Raw genomic sequence first — 19,671 nt, 5'->3', positions numbered from 1 at the left:
ACTGTCGTTTTCTGACACACTCCTGAGACCAAATTGAGCCACAGGCTTAACTCCTCGGTCCACCTTTGGGGTCTCTGGCTGTCTTAGCTCTTTGTGGCATCTGGCAGGACCTCCTGACATCCGAAGCTGGTGGATAGTAGGGCAAGAAGAGGCTCTCAGAAGCGCAGGTCCTCATGGCCTGGTGAGTGTGGAGCAGCAGCCTCGGGAAGCGGTGTGTGAAGTACTGGATGAAGCCAGCAGGGAGTTGGCCCAGTGTCTGGTGTACCTCGGTTGGGAGCTCCCTGTAGTGGTGCTTCTGAGGATGGGCATATCAAAGGCCTGGGTCAGCTATGGCAGGGCATCCCTGGTCCACGTCCCTCCCAGGCTCTAGAACACACCTTATTCCTCATGGCACGGAGCAGGTCTCGCACTGATGTCCCCTTGTATGATCGGAACCTTTTCAGATCTGCGGGCAGAGAAGTGGGCTGCAGAGGCGTCCCCATTGGCTCTCCCCCTCAGGCCCACCCAAGCATGGCCCTACCTGCTTGCAGTGGTGCCGAGATGTGCTTGTGCCAGTTTTCCCGGACCACCTTGTGACTTCCTGCCTCCAGCGCCATCACGAGGGGTCCCTGCTCTGGCTCCTTCTCCAACCAGTCACTGACATCCTAGGATCCCACAGAGCTTCCTAAGTCTTGTGGACAGTCCTGAGGCCCCAGGGCCAGGGCTGTGGTATGTGGTTGATGTTGAAGTAGTGCTAGCCCTTGACCTCGGATGATAGGGGCTTTTGCCTCCTGGAGAGTGTGGCTTCCCTGTGTTCTACCTCCATGCCACCACCCACCTTGAGGGAAGCACTGTCGCCTCTGTTGTATAGGAAGTCAGCCTGCGGGTCAAGTGTGGTCCTTTGCCCAAGGTCACAAATGGAAGGAATATCTACACTGTGGGTGACTGCAGATGAGAATACACTGCATTCCCATACAGGCAAAGCTAGAGCCAGTGCACAGATTCTGGGGTCCAAGGTGACAAGTCTGCCTTTTCTTAGCTACCCTGACTTCTCATTTCTTGTTCAGGACCTGTGATGGCTTGAATAAGAATGACTTCCATAGGTTCCTATGTTTGAATGTTTAGTTCCCAATTAGTTAGTTCCCAGTTAGTGGAACTGTTTGAGAAGGATTGGGTGTGGTCTTAGAAGAGGTATGTCATTGGGGGTGGGCTTTGAGGTTTCAAAAGTCCACATCAGACCTAGTATTCCTTTATTGGTGTGCAACCTGTGCATTAGACGTGAGCTCTAAGCTACTGCCCCCACACCACCAAAATGATGATGAACTCACCCTCTGAAACTGTGAGCAAGTCCCCAATTAAATACAACTTCCTTTGTATGTTGTCTTGGTCATAGTGTCTCCTCACAGCTATAGGACAGTAACTAACACAGGACCCAAACTTGGAGCTTGGGGGACCCTTCCCAAGATCTCCACCTGACCTGGAAGAACTGGAGTTGCTTGGCTCTGCTCCAAAAGAGGGGGTGGGCCAGCACCCATTCAGCTGAGGGGCGATCCTGGGGCAGCAAGTTCAGCATGGCTTTCACCAAGTCCAATGCCACAACCTTGTCTGGAGGGCAGAAGAGAAGGGATGGTTTATATAGGTGCTTAATGTTATGCTTCCTTCCTCCCATCTTTGCTAGTCTGACTGGGCTCTCCCTCACCGTGGGTCTCTTCCTCCAGATGAGCCAGACAGGGATGCCCTGAGAGGATGTTGGCCTGGCGGTAGAGACTCTTACCAAAGGGGTGGCTGCCACCAGAAAGCACGTAGTAAAACACGCAGCCTGCAGAGAAGATATCCACAGCACTGGTCTGGGGGCCAGAAAGATGGTCATGAGAAGGAGGAAGCGGGCCTTGCTAAAACTCCCTTCTGGACCTGTAGAGCTGTGTGTGTGTGTGTATAGGAGATTTCTCCAATGTTAAAATACTGACTGCTAGTGTAAAAACTATACTGGCAGGATCTAATATGAAAATTATACTGTATAGGCAGGCACCTAACACCAGTGCATCAAGTCCTTGGGCACTTAGGTGTCCAGTTCCCTGATCACTACTTCCTCTTGTCTTTAGGAATGGGTGTGACTCTCCTGATGACCCTTTCATCCGCTCACCGTGAATCCAGATGTAGAGTCCTGGGGTCCCAAACTCAACACGGTCAGGTGCTGCTTTGTCCTTTGTATTGCTGTGACGTTAGTTCACTCCCCCATATGTGTTAACCCCAGGTCTACACTGGCCCTGTGTTCTACCTAGCTCATCAGGTCAAAACAGATGAGAGCCAGCATTTTGAACTCAGAATCCTCCTGTCTCAGCTTCCTGAGTGCTGCAATTACAGGCTACCACGTCATTTTCTTTCTTTCTTTCTTTCTTTCTTTCTTTCTTTCTTTCTTTCTTTCTTTTTTTGTTTTGTTTTGTTTTGTTTTTCAAGACAGGGTTTCTCTGTGGTTTTGGAGCCTGTCCTGGAACTAGTTCTTGTAGACCAGGCTGGTCTCGAACTCACAGAGACCCACCTGCCTCTGCCTCCCGAGTGCTGGGATTAAAGGCATGCGCCACCACCGCCTGGCTACCACGTCATTTTCTAAGTCATGGTTTTTCAACCTGGGTGGTACTGATATAGAAGAGAAAACTCAGGGAGAGAGTAGGTGGTGCCTTGTATACTGAGTCAAATTATACTGTGGCATGCTTAGCAGCATCCCTGGCCTCAGGATGACAGAGGCAATCCAGCCAAAATGCCACCAGGCATTTCCTGACATCCTCTGAGCAGCCTTACAATCCCTGGTGGAGACTGCCTTAGGGAAGAGGGAGTGGATTATCTCTGGAGAATAGATGAGCAGGCATGGAGGAAACCCTGTGGCTGGTGGGCAGGCTTACCGGGCTGTCTGGGGGCTGCTGCAAGAGTTCTGGTGCCATCCAGCCTTCTGTGCCGGGAATGCCAGAGTGGAGACTGAAGCTACACCGGCCTGCAGGGAGCTTCTTGCAGAGGCCAAAGTCGGAAATGACCACTCTGCCTTGACCCTGGCTGTCAGGCCCAGCCATGAGAATGTTGCCTGGCTTCAAGTCACGGTGTACTACAGGAAGGAAGGGGGGAGTGAGTGGTTGCCGGTGGGGAAGAGCAGGGGACTGGGGACCGCAAACAAGACGTGGTACCTATGTGTAAAGAATGTAGGTGGGCCAGGCCAGACATCATCTGCTGTAGCACCATAGTGGGCTCCAGGCCCCAGCGGTCTGGGTCTGGGTTCTCCACATACTAAGATAAGGGAGGGACAGAAATGTCACTCTCCAGCCCCAGGCCTCCCTCCCTTCTTCCCTCCCTGAGCTCCCATCTCACCTCTTGCAGGGAGGCCTGGCAGAGCTCCAAGGCAATGTAGTGGAACTGCGGACCATGCTCCGTGCAGAAGTAGCGGAGCACATTGGGGTGCCGGTCAGACTCTTGCAGCAGCTGCACCTCTCGCCGAACCAAGCTGAAGCACTCCCGGAGGAGCCTCTTCACAGCTACTGCCCGTCCCTCAAACTGCCCTCTGAGAGGTGGATCAGGGGTTGGGGGGTTCAGAGAGAGCAGACGGGGGAAAGGTCGGGACCTATGCCCAAATCTGGGGGCCTGGAAGAATGCCTGTTCTTTGGTGGTTGTCAAAAGGGCTGCAAGTGATACTACCTGCTACTCACCGGAAAACAAAAGTTCCGCCTGCCCCACGTCCCAGCACATCCTTGGGGTTGAAGGAGATCTTCCCCACTACAGTGGGCTGCTCTGTTACAGGGGGAAGGAATCATTGTCCTCTTAATGATCTCTACCCACTGCCCACAGTTATCCTCCCTGCCTTCCTCTGCCAGCCAGAGTCCAGACCCACCCTCCACCTTGACCTTTCTCCAGACTTCCACCCTTCCTGAGTGTACTGCTGTAGCTGAGAGCAAGGACCCGGATACTAGGCACGTGGCTCCAGTGGCTGGTGCTGCTATTGGTGTAGCTAGACGAATGACTCAGAGCTGATAATGATACCATCCGCATTGGTGAGGACCAAGCAGATATATGGGTGATGTTGGCTACGTGATTCTCTTTTGAGCACCTCCTGTCTCCGTTTCTTCCCCTTCTTCTCTCTGCAGTCTTCCCATCTCTAACACGTGTAACAATTCTTTTCACTGAAGTTGAATCGTTTCAAATAAAAAGATGAATGCAAGTAAACAGATGCATGATGAGAGTTATAGCAAGGAGGGATGATGCTGGGTGTTGCAGGGCACGCCTGCAGCCTGGCAGTGCCCTCAAAAGTTTCAGTGTGCAACTAAGATGGGTGAGGTTGGGACTGGGGAGATGGCTCAGTCTGTAAAGTGCCTGTCTAGCTATGGGAACCTAAGCTTGCTCCCAGCATCCATGTACTGCACATAGTAATCTATATTTGTAATCTCAGCACCGAGGAGGCTGAGACAGGCTGATCTCTGAGGCTCATAGGCCACCAGCCTATCTCAAAAGACCAAAACCAACAACAATAAAGAACCCAAGGACTATGGCTCCTGAGAAATAGCACCTGAGGTTGTCCTCTGGTCTACACACACACATACAGTTCTTTCCCCCAAAGAGTTTAAGTGAAAGTATTAGTTTAAATAGGAGCAGGCTCTAGGTAATTTGTTGAGTTTCTTGAGCTCTTGTCTTAAAGCATTGAGAACATTCCCTATTGTGGGTGGGTAAGGAATATTTGGCCTTTAGAATAACAAGGTGTCTTGGCTAAGCCAAATATGGGGCTCAAGATCCCCACTATTAGCCGGGCGGTGGTGGCGCACGCCTTTAATCCCAGCACTAGGGAGGCGGAGGCAGGCGGATCTCTGTGAGCTCGAGGCCAGCCTGGTCTACAAGAGCTAGTTCCAGGACAGGCTCCAAAGCTACAAAGAAACCTTGTCTCGTAAAAACAAACAAACAAACAAAAATCCCCACCATCACTTTAGTGCTGGGTATTGAAACCAGAGCCTCACATGTGGTAGGTAAGTGGACTACTACCTATTGACCTAGATAGGAAGTAGAGAAACTTCCAAAGCAGGAATTCCCATCACCTTGCATCAATGGCAGGGGTGGGGCAGATAATAAACTGGAGTAGAGTTGCATGCTCTTGGGGTTGGAGAGATAGCTCAGCAGGTAAGAGCACTTGTGTTCAAATCCCCAGAACCCATGTGAAAATCCAAGCACGGCAGTATGTGCCAGTAAGCCAGGTGCTGTGGAGAGTGGAGGCGGAAGCATTTCTGAGGCTTCCTGGCTAGCTTAGCTCCTGTCTTAGATCGGAGCCCCGTTTCAAGAGAATAATGTGGGGGGTGATAGACGAGGACACAACATCTTACCCGACATTGCAGATGATGAGAAACATGCCCCGTCATGTGTGTACACACATGTACATACACACACATTTCACTATTAAAAAAACAAACAACTAGCTGGGTGGTGGTGGCACACACCTTTAATCTCAGCACTTGGAAGGCAGAAGCAGGCAGATCTCTGCGAGTTCGAGGCCAGCCTGGTCTGCAGAGCGAGTTCCAGGACAGGCTCCAAAGCTACACTGAGAAACCCTGTCTCAGAAAAACAAAACAAACTATAAGGCATTGGCAAGAGCATTCCCGGGAAAAGAAAGACAAGGCGACTCACTCCAGAGTCAGAAGGTCCAAGGAAATAGGTTTTGAAGTGCAGGAATGGATATTTACTTGGATTCAGTGCAGTCAACAACAAGGACTACATCTCAGGGTTGGGGTTTGTTATGGAGCATTTGAAAAAGCTGTCCATGGGCTGGAGATGTAGCTCAGAGGTCAAGCTTTGCTAGAACTGACTCTGAGGACTGACTGAGGCCCAAGGAAGAGGAGGACCGAGGTGAATAGTGGAAGCTCAAGTCAGGCGCCAGGCAGACATCAGCTTGAGTAAGTGGACAGCAGATGGGGATTTGACTTGGGGAAACAGGTTGAGCAGCAATGTGGAGGTACCAGCACCAGCTCGCAAAGACACAAAAAGCAACAGCCTGGCTCAGAGCCAAAGAGCAGAAGACTAGAGTTAGCAATAGATGCACAGACTATACCCACCAAGCACTGATTAGACACCAGTGGGTCTTTGTGGGCTAAGGCTTAAACCAAGAAGCATTGAGAAGAATGTTGAAGCAAAATCAAAACCATGCCTAGGGAATTTACTGCTACCATTACCAATAATAATAGTAATAATAATAATAATATTGGGTTTTTTTTGAGACAGGGTTTCTCTGTAGCTTTGGAGCCTATCTTGGAACTAGCTCTTGTAGACCAGGCTGGCCTTGAACTCACAGAGATCTGCCTGCCTCTCGAGTGCTGGGATTAAAGGCGTGTGCCACCACCACCTAGCTCCAAAAACATTATTTTAAAATTATTATTATTATTATTCTTTTTTTTAAAAAAAAGATTTATTTATTTATTATGTATACAACATTCTGCCTCCATGTATGCCCACACGCCAGAAGAGGGCGCCAGATCTCATTACAGATGGTTGTGAGCCACCATGTGGTTGCTGGGAATCGAACTCAGAACCTCTGGAAGAGCAGCCAGTGCTCTTAACCACTGAGCCATCTCTCCAGCCCTTATTATTATTCTTTTAATTTTTTGAGACAGGGTTTCTCTGCATAACTGCCCTAGCTGTCCTAGAACTCCCTTTGTAGACTAGGCTGGCCTCGAACTCACAGAGATCTGCCTACTTGTGCCTCCCAAGTAAAACAATTATTAACATCACCTAAGTGTGATTTTTTTTTTAGATGCATATCCCAGGCTGTCCTTGAACTTCTGGTCCTTTTGCCTCTGTTTCCTGAGTGCTGGGATTATAGGCATGTACCACCATGCCTGGTTTAGGAGTGCTGGGGTTCAAACCCAGGACTTTGAGCCTGCTAGGCACACACTCTCCTAGCTGAGGTATGTCCCCAGCACTGACTTGGTAACGATGATCATGGCAGCTTCTCACAGGGCAGTGATGCAATGAGGTGGGTGTTAGTATTCCCTTTGGACCCGTGAGAAAACAGACACTCAGAGGCAACTCTTCAAAAGTTAGCTGGAGACAGTTTGATCTACACAGAGTTCTATCCACAACCAGAGACCCTGAAAATAACAATAAAACTATAACAGGATATACTTGAAAAGACTGCTTCTTATTACCTATCCCATCATCTGTGACTTCTAACGATTTGACCTTGAAATTAAATTCTGTTCACCTCTCCCTTTTCTCTGTTTTGGACTCCCCAGATTTGTTCACCCAACTTCACCTTCAGGGCCACGGGATGGCCGGGCTTGCTCTGAGGGGTTTTGAAATATCTTCTCGTTATACAGGGTGGCCCTTGAAGGTTGTGTCTGAGCATCCGGTGAGGGGTCCTGCGGGTCTCCAGGTGCTGAAGGGCTCTGCTGCTGCTGTAACACATGGGTTCTGTTGAACGTAAGCCCCACGCCCGTGCTGGGACTGGGTTTACCAGAGTTTGGACTTACAGAGTGCAGCAGGAGCAGGGCTTCCTGAGAGGGAGGCAAAGGTAGCTGAAGTCAGGCAAGGGAGAAGCAGAGTTCTGGCTGGGAAGACTCTAAGTTGGACAAAGTCAGGATGCTGGACTTACTTGCCTCATCAGGTAGAGGACCCAGGCTCCCAGGAGGAGGGCTGTGAAGCTAGCAGCCAGCAGGTCTTGGGACCCCAACCTTGGATAGGGGGCTGAAGCTTTCTCTGCAGGATGTAGTTCTGAATCCCAAGGCTCTTCCCTCCTCAGGCTCAGGAGCTAGAAACAGAGCAGCTTTCACTCTTGGTACTCCCTCCTACTGTGAAACTCCCAATTCTTCTTGGTCACTGGGTTCAGGGCGGGGCTTAGCTGAAGAGGTGTGTCGGGGGAGTTGGGGGCCCTGCATGACGGACTTGCAGTGCTGGCCATGATCTCAAACATTAAGGTGCTCAGGAGAGGAGTGGACCAAATCTACCAGAAGGGCAGCATCTCTTTGAACATCATTAAAAGTTCACATGCTCAGCTGGGGTGGTGGCGCGTGCCTTCAATCTCAGCACTTGGGAGGTAGAGGCAGGTGGATCTCTGTGAGTTCGAGGCCAGCCTGGTCTACAGAGGGAGTTTCAGGACAGCCAGACCTGCACAGAGAGATCCTGTCTCAAAAACAAACAAAGAAATAAAAGAACCATTTGCTCACTGGACTATTGATGAAACTACAAGATGCACTTCTCGGGATCAGACATTTGGTGGGTCTGGGAAAACTCCCAGCATCTGAAAACCGTTGCTCCTTCTAACCTTGAACAACTCACTAGCGCTTCTCCAGTCTCCCCCGGGAGAGCATGCCTTTATAGGTCTTTCTGTTTTCAGTTTCTCACTTGATGAATATTTTACAATGTTTACCTGGAAACTCTGCTCTGTGATTTAGGAAGCCAATATCATTTTGACATTTTTAACATGCCTGGTAGTAGCACCAACAACATGTTTGTTTTCTGGGAAATTTCGTGAGATTAACTGGGGAAGAGGTACAAGCACTGTGTGACGTCTCTGGGTCTACCCATAGCAGCTGGCATCCCAGCACTAACCTCAGAGAAGAGAGCCGGAGCGTGGGACTCCTCTGGGGCTCTTGTCTCAGAAGATCCTTTCTCTGGGGTGGGATGAACCCTCAGCATGGTGGTGTGCAGGACCGGTGGGAGTTCATGGTATCCTAAGTAGTAGGAATAAAAGCCAGAGGGTTGAGGATGCTGTCAACATTCCAACTCAGAAACTGGGCTTATAAATCTTCATCTACTCCAGATTAAAGTCAGGGAATCTTACCAATGAGCAGCCACTGGCTGGGGAGGGCCACACTGCCTGAGGGGTATCTGACAGCAGTGCTGGGTGAGCCCTCTCGCTCCCCTGAGACTTGAAGTGTCACCTCATCTGTTGTGGGGCCATCCATGGGTGCCAGGGTCAGTCCACGGGGCTATGGCAGAAGATGGAGAGCCACATGTGAAATCAACCCCTTTCCTGCTCTATCCCTCTTTGTGGCCCACTCAGAGACCCCCTTCTCACCACGAGGGCCACCCCAGTGTGGACCAGTGCTTTGGAGACATAGAAACCAGCTTCTTCTTTCCCCACATAGAGTGTCATCCTAAAGGGGAGGGAAAGGAAGGATGAATGATTCTGGTGGGAGGCTTCAGCATTACTTATGTCCCTGTAGCTTCTTCCAGATGGACTCTGGGATTGGATTGACCATGTGACTTGCTTTGGCCAATAAGAGAAAGACAACAGAAGTAGATGCTTAAATGGTTGTATTCAAGTTGCCCCCACCCCACCCCCACCCCGGTTCTGTTCTCTGAAGCCCTGAGACTACCGTGTAAGGAAACCTACCCTCCCACAAGGGATGAAAGACCTTATGGTATACAAATGAACCATTCTATTTGATTGCTCCTTCGGCCAAGTGGCCCACCAAATACTAAATAGGTGAGTGACACTGTCTCAGATCATTGCCTCCACCAAGTCATCAGCTGATTTTTTAGAGACCAGAAAAACCACCTGGATGGCCCAACATCTTGGAAAGCAGCAGGTGTCTGCTGTTTTAAAACTCCAAGTGTTGGCGTATTTGCTATGCAGCAAAACTAACTGCTACAAAATCTATAGCAACGTTTTCTCAATATATTTCTCACTTTTTGTATGTTTGTTTTTTTGAGACAGGGATTCTCTGTGTGACAGTTCTGGCTGCCCTGGAACTTGTTCTGTAGACCAGGTTGGCCTCGAACTCACAGAGATCAGCCCGTCTATGCCTCCCGAGTGCTGGGATTAAAGGCGTACTCTACCACCACCTGGCTCACTTTTTTTTTTTTAAGATGGACCTTACTATGTAGCTCAGGCTAGCCTCACATTCATGCCACTCTGTCGGCAGCATCCTGAGTACTGGATTACTGGCCTACACGACCACACCTGAACCAGACCTCTTATAAGGACTCAGTTTCCTAAACTGGAACTCATCGTCTCTCTTTTTACCCTTTGCTTTTCTCTCTCTTCCTCCTTTAGTGCTTTGAACTTCTGAAAATGATAGCAGCCATGAATTTCTAGAACTTCTAGAAGCCTAGAACTTCTAGAAGGCTGAACTCTCTAAACATTCCTGATCCTCCTCATCTCCCCCCTTCCTCTCTATCACCCTCTACTTAGCACCTTGAGTTTTTCTGCTCCAGCCTGCAGCATCATCATTTTTCCAGTGTAATACATTTTATTTTGAAAATGATTGGGTATTTTGCCTGCATGTATATCTGTATACTACACACATGCATGGCGTTCATAGGGGCAGAAAGAGGGCATCAGATCACCGGGAACTGGAGTTACACATGTTTTTTTTTTTTTAATGCTATTTTTTTGTCTTTTTTTAAAATATCTATTTATTTATTATGTATACAATAGTCTGTCTGTGTGTATGCTTGCAGGCCAGAAGAGGACACCAGACCTCATTACAGATGGTTGTGAGCCACCATGTGGTTGCTGGGAATTGAACTCAGGACCTTTGGAAGAGCAGGCAATGCTCTTAACCACTGAGCCATCTCTCCAGCCCCTACACATGGTTGTTAGGTGCCATGTGAGGGCTGGGAATTAACTGAGTCCTCTGGAAGAGCAGTCAAAGCTCTTAAGTACTTAAGTATGTCTCTCCAGCACCTCTGTGGTGTGTGTGTGTGTGTGTGTGTGTGTGTGTGTGTGTGTGTGGTGGTGCTGTCTCCAGGCAGTTATGACTGGTTTTAAACTCATAGAAATCTACATGCTATTGACTTCTGAGTGCTGGGATTAAAGGTATGCACCACCATGGCCAGTCCCATGGTGTCATGTTTTTCCTAAACTCATTCTGAGATACTCTTTATACTGTCACCAGAATAATCTTTCTGAAATGAAAACACGAGTCAGCCACTTCCTGGCTTGAAACTCTCCAGGGACCGTTCCTTAGCCTTGAAAAAAAATGTTCAAGCCTTCTGTATGTGATCCTGGCTTCACTACAGCCTTGGGCATGAGGCTGCTTAGACCTATGGCTCAGTCTTTAACTTCCTTTCTGTACCCTGTGTGCCACGCCTTCTCCCATTTTCTGCTGCTCCTTTAGGCCTTACATTAGATGTTTCTTCCTCTAGGAAGCTTTCCATGCCTTCCTCTTGTTTCCAATCTCAGTCTGGGTATCTTTTTATGCATCGCCACCACAACCTGTCTGTCTCTTTACCCTAATTATACCCATGTTATATCCATGTTATAGTTCTCTTTTATATGTCTGTCCCCTACCAGACTCTGAGATTCCTGTAGGCAGGAAAATTGACTCTGTCATTTGCTATTGGATTTTCAGAGCCTAGTAAATGACCAGCATACAATACGTGCCCACTTAGCATTTGTAGAGCAAATGGAATGAATGGGCAACCCCTGATTTCTCCAGTCTGTGTCTTAGGATGGCATAAGGCAGGGAGAGGCTTGGAGTATTTAACAATCAGTTCAATACAGCATTTATAGAGCAAACAGGTTGGGACTCAGAGTCTCCTCTGAGGACAGACTTTATCTAATCACTTGCTAAATGGTGACTATCCACGAGTCCTAAGGGACCCTATCTTGACACCTGATTCAGCTGTATTGGTGGCTCATGGTTGAATATCATGACTGGCTATTTGACGGGGGCTGTACCACCTCCAGAAATTCCCTCCCTAGGCTCTAGATGTGGACACTTACAGAAGCTGGATGTCTAAGGAAGAGAGGTGGGCAGCTGTGTCCTGGGAGCTGGAGGCAGGAAGTCGGATGTGGCCCCAGCGGAGGACAAGAAAATGTAGAGTGTCCCTAGCCAGAGAAAGATGAGGCAGCTGGCGCAGACCATCCTGATGCCATGTGTAGATGCCCATCACAGGCACTCCCAGGTCCTGTGTCCACAGCACAGTTCCACTTCCCGGGTCCACGGTGAGCAGCAGGCCCATCCCACAAGATGTCAGGTGGCTCATGTCTGTCAAGAAAGGCAGCTGGGGAGATGTCAGAGAGATCTCACGGGACACACCAGAGAGCAGCTCGGGTGTGCAAAGGTCATTTGAGGTCACGTAGAGGGAAACAGAGTTTGTTTCAAATGGAAAGGGATTGGTTGGGACCATCTAAAGTTGCCTCGGGTGTGTGTGTCTGTGAGTCTGGGTCATTTGAAAGAGCTATGATGAGAGGTCATTGTGGGGAAAGATCTTAAGATGTAGCTCATCAATCGTAGACATGGTCAGACTCATGTTTGCCAAGGTCAAGTGCTGGGTCCTTTAGCAAGCACATAGATCATGATGGGGCCAGTCAGAAGCCTTGGCGGTGTCACTTATATGTCACAGTTGCCTGCATGGTGCCTCATGAAGAGTGATGGAGTCGAAGTTTGAGGAGTCAATTAGGAGTACCGTGAGTCTCCTCGTTGTGGTGGTTTGAAATAAAATGGTCCCCAAAGGGAGTGACACTATTAGGAGGTGTAGCCTTGTTGGAGTAGGTGTGGTCTCGTTGGAAGAAATGTGTCACTGTGGAGGTAGGCTTTGAGGTCTCATGTATGCTCACGCCATACCCAGTGACCTGGACCACTTCCTGTTGTCTGTGAGTTGAGATGTAAGAACTCTCGGCTCTCTACCATGCCTGCCTGCATGCCACCATGCTCCCAGCTGCCATGTTCCCCACTGTAACAATATGAACTAAACCTATGAACTGTAAGTGAGCCACTTAAATCAAATGTTTTCTTTCTTTCTTTTTTTCATTTTTGAGGGTTTCTCTATGTAGCTTTGGAACCTGTCCTGGATCTTGCTTTTTGACCAGGCTGACCTCAAAAGTCACAGACATCCACCTGCCTCTGCCTCCTGAAGGCTAAGATTAAAGGCGTGTGCCATCACCACCCAGCTAAATGTTTTGCTTTTTAAGAGTTGCTACGGTCATGGTTTCTCTTCATAGCAACAGGAACCTTAACTAAGACACTCAGGAAGATGGGTAGGGTGGATATATAATACCAAGGGGGTAGCAAGAGTTATATGGAGGAGTTACTCTGGGCCATATGCAGAAGTCATTCACCATATTGAGGTCAGCTAGGAATTGATGGCATCGCTCAGGATATTGGGGAGGTTTCTAGGTGTCCCTTAAGCTGCAAAGAGTCACCTCAGGCTACCTGGCTGGGGTCATTTGGGGTATGGATAAGTTCAGATGTATTTCTTAGGCTATGTGAGCATCATTCTGGTACCCAGAATCATCTCAGGTCACATGTCAGGCTGTATTGTTCAGCATGTGAGGGGGCATCATGTACATGGATCAGTATGTGCTGGGACTAGATCCTGATGTCACTCAGGGCTTCCCAGGTTGGGGACTTTGATCCAAGGTAAGGCCGAGAAAGGTGACACTCACATTTCCCAGGTGAGTCCTCCATGGGGGGCGCTGAGTAGCGGCGGTAGGTTGTGTTCCAGCGCAAGGCTGGAGCTCTTGGGTCATGCATGGAGACCGTGTACTCTGTGTGTCAGAAACAGAGGTTACCAGGAATGTAGTCATACTTCCCCAGTCCGACTCCAGAGACTGTCCCTCCTGTAGGGTTGGAGGCTTCCTGAGCATTTGGATTGGAGGCCTAATGATCAATTTTATCATTATACCTCTAGCTCCTCGGTGTACTGATGATTGTCAGACTGACTGACGAGCCTGAACTCAACATGGATAGCAACTGTCAGGCCTGGGCAAAGAGAATGAGGGGATTTCACTGAACATAGGAACATCTGACTTACGCGTTCGGCCAATGTAGAGTTGAGGGGTAGAAAGGCCTTCTGTGGTCAGTGTCATGTGAGTCTCCCCTGATTCAGGGTCCACCACAAACCAGGTATCCTGCTTCCGGCCTGTGGAGGAAGGCAGTGAGCTAACTTTCAAGACAACGTAGGAGAAGGTGTGTGTGCCCTTTTGTCCCTGGCCAAGTTGGCCTGGCATGACCTAGGTCCCCATTCCTACTGACTGGACTTGCCACCCGTGGGCTGCAGAGATACTCACCTGTGTAGAAGACCCCATCAGAGCTGCGACAGGGAGAGGCATGGACCAGCTCCGGGATGGTGAATGGCAATTTCTGAGATGAAAGATTCCAAAAAGGAGTAAGTTCAGAAGCGTGTGAGTACTTCCTGTGCCACCGCTGTGCCACACTCTCCCAAGGGCAGCCCAGAGAAACCCTTCCACTGGGCACCTTGTCCTTTCTATTTCCCAGAAGAAACTGGTGCTTGAAGAGGATCAGTAACTCAGATCGTGACTCTCAGGCAGCCCAGTCTCAAAGCCAGCCTCCTTAGTCACTCTGCTATAGGGCCTCTTCAAGAACTGCAGAAAACCCCACACTGGGTGCTAAGACAGCGCATGAGTCCCTCGATTCCACCTGATGAACTCCTCCAAATAAATAAACATACACACATGGACATACAGCCCAGAGACACCGACACACCCACACAGACACACCCACAAAGACATCCACATGCACACGTGCACACACACACACACACACACAAGCTTTAAAATTTAGTGACCACAAAAGACTCAGCCAGATCGAAGAGCTGTTTGGACTCAGTGTTGATGGTGAATGGGGGTCTGCTCTCTCACCGTCCTTTGGCTCTGATTTGTCAGGAATCAGATCCCAGTCTAGGTTATGTGAGAGTCCTGCATTCAGGTTTTTTATGGGTTTTAACAAGGTGGCACTGAGTGGGGTGAGCAGATACGAATCACCGACTTTCAGAAACAGAGCCATTCAGCTGACACACATGCATGAGCAAACTCAGTCCAGACTAGCAGAACTACCCAACCTAACTTTGAGGTTTTGGGGTTTGAAGTCTTTGAATTCATGGGTGATATGCCATTTAGCAAAAGCTAACCGATACAGTTTTTTTTCCTTAATGCCCTCCTAGTCTTGGAGACGCCCCTTGGAACACTCAGAGGTCTGATATTCTGCACTGCAGACACAGCCAGACCCTCCCCACTTTGATAGACAGCCTTCCACAGTGCTCAGAGCCCTGACTTATAGCATCAAAGGACACCCCACTCTGACACGCTGTCTTTTCACCCATTGGTACTCTGGCTGACGGAGTCCTGCCCACACCCATCCCAGGCCATGAGGGGAAACAGACCATCAGTCCCTGCTGTTTCTGGGTCCCCAAGATGTACAGGCTGCCATCAGCTGGGTCGGAGAGAAAGGCTGTTCTGTGGAGCAGAGGGACATAGTGAAGGCTGGGTGTGTAGCCCTGATTTCGTGAAGGCCTTGTCCCTCCACCTTCTCAGCTAGTAGACTGGACCCTTGTGGGAGACACCTTGGAGCAACCAGAAGCCTTTACACATCATAGAAGACTAAGTCTCTCCCCTAAGACTCCCACGTGTGGCTCCCAAACCCCTCATCCAACTATGGCCCCCACAGCCGTTCTCTCCTTAAGAAGCCCCAGTTCACTTACTCTGTGACATACATTGGTCCTTGGATGATGGGGTCTGTGGGGACAAACACACAGAACTTGAGTCTCTTTTTGACCTTATTGGAAAGCATAGCTAAAGCACACCAGCGTTTACCCTGTGCCAGAGGCAGACCCAGCAGGTGGCAAGAGTTCTATGGGTAGTCTCTGTCATGCTACTTTGTCCTGGTTTGTAGGCAAAGCCATTGAGGCTCAGAGAGTTGAAGTGATTTTCCCAAGACCACACAGTTGGCGAGTGCTGAAGCTTCCTACAGACACTGACTTGCTGGACTCTAGTGCCTGTGTGAGGGCACTGTGTGCGTGTGCATGTGTGTGTGTATGTGTGTGCATGTGTGTGTGAAGGTCAGAGGTGTCTTCTTTTCTTTAACAGCGTCTCCCACTGAACCTGAAGCTGGCCAGCCAGGAAGTCCCATAGATCTTCCTATCTGTGCCTTCCCAGTGCGTGTGTCCAGAAATACACTGCTGTGTTGTTTTTATTTGTTTGTTTGTTTGTTGATGCGAGTGTTGGCAATCTAAACTCAAGGCTTCGTGCTTGTTCAGCAAGCACTTTACCAACTGGGCCATCTCCCTAACTCTTTAGTGCGCATGCTCTTATCTTGTATGCCGAGGTGACTGCCCACTCTACCACTTAGAGAGATAGGTAGCTACTCCTTGCTCACCGTCCTTCAGTGTCCACTTCAAGTCCCCCGTCTGCTTGTTCAGTGCATGGAGACTTCCATCCAAGGTAGACACAAAAAGAAGGCTCTCTGGCCTGAGAGTCTGGACCTGGAATGGGAAAGGGTTCCAGGACCACCTTGCCTTTGCCCCAAGCCGGAGTGACTATGAGTCCTCTGGTTGAGGAGACAAAGAGGGAAAGAAAGATAACCTTGACCTTCTGGGGAGTTTCAGTGGGAGTTAGGGGAGCTGAGGGGATGTTGACTCCCATTTCCTCTCTTTCCCTTTACACCCTTCTGTCTTCCAAAGCAGACCAAATGTGTGCGTGTATGCGTGTGTTATATGCATGTGTGTATATTTGTGTGAGTGTGTGTCATATGCATGTGTGTGTATTTGTGTGTGTGTGTGGTATATGTATGTGTGTGTGTATTGTGTGTGAGGCAGACGTCAATGTCTAGTATCTTCTTTGATCACTTTCTACCTTATTCGTTGAGACAGGGTCTCTCACTGAACCTGAGGCTCACTGATTCTACTAGACTGGCCAGTGTGCTCCAGGAAACACTCACCCCACCGCTAACCCTGATTCCTGCCACCCAGCACTGGTGTGGCATTCATGCCCGTAGTCATCAGGCTTTTCTATGGGTGCTGGTGATTCAAACTCAGGTCCTTGTGACTTAGTGGTGAACAAAAGGGCTTCGTTGGTGCACGCAGCCTCCCTCTGGGACAGGAGCTGAGTATCCCTATTGCACGGGTCAGGGAGTCTGGGGCACAGGATGGTCAGAAATGGCACAAGTGGGGTGTAGAGTCTCCTCCAGGACATGGTTTCCTTCTCCTTAGTCACACGTGTGCCCCTTTTCAGAAGACCCTTTCTCTCTCCTTGGACTGGCTCTGCTGCTTTCGGTGCCAAGCTTTGTAGTCCCCTGATGGCTACAGGAAGGAGGCCTGGCACTACCTTCTATCTGGCCCCTGCTGGACTCACTTGCCAGCCCCGGGCCCTCCTTGAGCAAACAAGGTGAGGCTGAGCTCAGAGCAGGAATCCTAACATCCGGGTGGCCCAGCCGCACCCCTTCAAAGCCCACATCCTGCTACAGGACCCTCAGGTTGGGGGTGGGGCCAGTGGTATTTGCTGGAGAGTCAGGAGCCCACCAGCTAGACCCTCTCTTGTGGGCCTCAGTCTTGCCATCCACAACATGACAAAGAAATGGGCCAGGGGAAAGGCTGCCTCCTGATCAACTGCCCCAAAGAGAATTTTGTTTGATCCTTTCAGTACTTAAAATATTGTTCTTAATTGTCTTTCTGCTATTATTTTGTGAGACAAGGTCCCCTGTTGCTTGCTGTGTAGAGCAGGCAGCTTTGAATTTTCAACAATCTTACTGCCTCTGCCTCCAGAGTTATGGCATTAAAGGGATGGAATGCCATGCCCAACATTAACAGTGTTTTGTTTTGTTTTATTTTAGCCAGAGATTTGATTGATTGATTGATTGATTGGTAGTTCTTTTGAGATAGAGTCTCTCTGTGTAGCTCTGACTGTGCTAGAACTCACTCTATAGACAGGCTGGCCTCAAACTCAGAAATCTGCCTGCCTTGCCTCCTGAGTGCTAGGATTAAAAGGTGTGCGACACCACTGTCTGGATGAAAATTTTAATTTTAAAAATCCAGGTTTTCGTTATTTTCTCATTTCTAGTTTTTTTTTTCCCCCAGAAATGTCAGGTCTGGACATACCAGGCTCCCATTATTATTTGACAACTATGGAGGGAGCCTGAGCTGGGAGAGGGGCTCCCAGTGTCTAATTCTACCCTGTCCCTTTAACTGGGAGTGAGGGGTGGAGAAAAGGAGAGAGAGAGAGAGAGAGAGAGAGAGAGAGAGAGAGAGAGAGAGAGAGAGAGAGAGAGAGAGGAGAGAGAGGAGAGAGAGACCCCAGGCTGGGCAGAGTGAACTGATTGGAGCCCAACAGGCAAGTTGGACCAGATCTCTACACTTGAAGATAGATCATTTGTCCTAGAAGTTCTGAGTCTGAGGGTAGGGGATGGTGATCCAGTCACACACGAAGGGAAGGGGCAGTATACAGCGCCAGAGCTTGAACTAGTTCGTTTCACAGCAGAAGACCCTAAATGGATCATATCTTTCAAGACAACTGGATTCTCAAAGGGTTTTAGAGGCCTGGCTTTACCGTCTACTGTCTCCTCCGCACTGGTCCCCTTGCTATCTCTGCTACTGAAGAGGCTGAGTGGCACATCTTCCCATGTAGGCTGTAAGAGGCATCTCCCCGAGTTTATGAGGGGTTCACTCTCTAGGCGTTGATTTGGGCGAAGTAGGGAGAGGCAGGCGTTCCTACTGACCTACATCCTCAGTCACCTGGCCCTGCACTCACCTGTGACCCGATCGTCTCCAGCAAAGTCGCAAGCTGCAGCAGGAACCCGAAGGGAGACCACGGTGGGAACCCCCAGGCTGAGCTCGCCATTGCCTGTGGGCATCACAAAGTCGCCAGCTTCCCTCTACTCACTTCGTGGCTCCAGGTGACAGCCGAGCTCTCTCCTCCGGGAGACTCCGCCCCCAGCAGTGCCAGCTGGGGAAGCAGAGTCTTAGGTTAAACCTCACCCTGTGGTGGCCCCCGCCCTTCCTATCGCACCTACCTATCGCCTTCCGTCCCTTCCTCCTTGGCACTAAATGCTGCCAGTTTGAAGGATTTTGCTGAGGTGGACTGTGGAGAACTAACAAGGTCTCTCTCCCTCTCCCTCTCCCTCTCCTCTCTCTCTCTCTCTCTCTCTCTCTCTCTCTCTCTCTCTCTCTCCATTTACTTATCTTATTCGGTGGGGTGTTTTGCTCGCATGTATCTCTGTGCATCATATGCGTGCCTGGTGCCCAAGGAGGTCAGAAGATGGTGTTGGATCCCCTGGAACTGGAGTTAGGATGACTGTGAAGTTCTGCCATGTAGGTGCTGGGAATCAAACCTGGGTACTAAGCAAGAACAAGTGCCCTTAACCCTCTCTCCAGACACTGTATAGATTCTTCATCCTTTCTTACCAAGGCAAGGCTCAGAACTGGAGCTAACATTCAGACACCTGACTTCAGTGCCTGTGTTCTTTATTATTTCTTCATGTGCCTGGCCTCTTCTGAACTGTTAAGAACTGTGAATTAACTGATGGAGCCACTCATTTGTCCAACAGGTATTTCACGATCCATTAGGCTATCTTGCTGAGAAAGACAGAGAAGTTCTTTGTCTTTGTAGAGCTTTTAGATCACATGGTTAAGACATCAAAGCTGGGCAAGGTCAGGGGCTCAAGATTATCCCTGGCTTCATGAGTTTAAAGTCATCTTAGAAGTTACACGAGACCCTAACTGAAAAATGAAGAAGAGCAAACAAACAAAGACATCAGACATAAAGACGGAAGAGAATTTTGTATGGCTATAACTATTTTAAAAATAAAATATTTTTGTGCTGTGTATTTTGCCTCTATGTGTAACAGTGGCCGAAGGATCAGGAATTCAAGGTTGCATAGTGAATTCAAGGCCAACATGGGCTACAAGAACTCCTGTCTCAAAAAAGAAAACAAACAAAAGATTCCACTGAGCCATTTCTCTAGATCCCTGAAAAACATCTCCCCTGAGCATGCT

The 19,671-nt window shown here is 49.2% G+C and overlaps 1 protein-coding gene across 1 annotated transcript; it reads right to left on the bottom strand.

Annotated features, from left to right (window-relative positions):
- Nucleotides 1–83: 83 nt before the first annotated feature.
- Ern2 (endoplasmic reticulum to nucleus signaling 2) lies at nt 84–18,517 on the bottom strand. Its single transcript, XM_057778733.1, is given in 23 exon segments — nt 84–107; nt 110–295; nt 378–445; nt 521–644; nt 1,457–1,584; nt 1,679–1,826; nt 2,880–3,076; nt 3,156–3,255; nt 3,337–3,526; nt 3,672–3,748; nt 7,245–7,391; nt 7,589–7,744; nt 8,545–8,666; nt 8,777–8,924; nt 9,014–9,092; nt 11,669–11,933; nt 13,334–13,435; nt 13,702–13,809; nt 13,958–14,030; nt 15,070–15,142; nt 15,388–15,421; nt 16,062–16,167; nt 18,428–18,517. Coding segments are annotated over 23 exon segments (2,745 nt in total).
- Nucleotides 18,518–19,671: the final 1,154 nt, after the last annotated feature.

This window comes from Chionomys nivalis, chromosome 8 (genome assembly GCF_950005125.1).
Source record: "Chionomys nivalis chromosome 8, mChiNiv1.1, whole genome shotgun sequence".
Classification (NCBI taxonomy): domain Eukaryota; kingdom Metazoa; phylum Chordata; class Mammalia; order Rodentia; family Cricetidae; genus Chionomys; species Chionomys nivalis.
The sequence above is the reverse complement of the archived record's forward strand: the minus strand, read 5'-3'. Positions and strand labels throughout refer to the sequence as shown.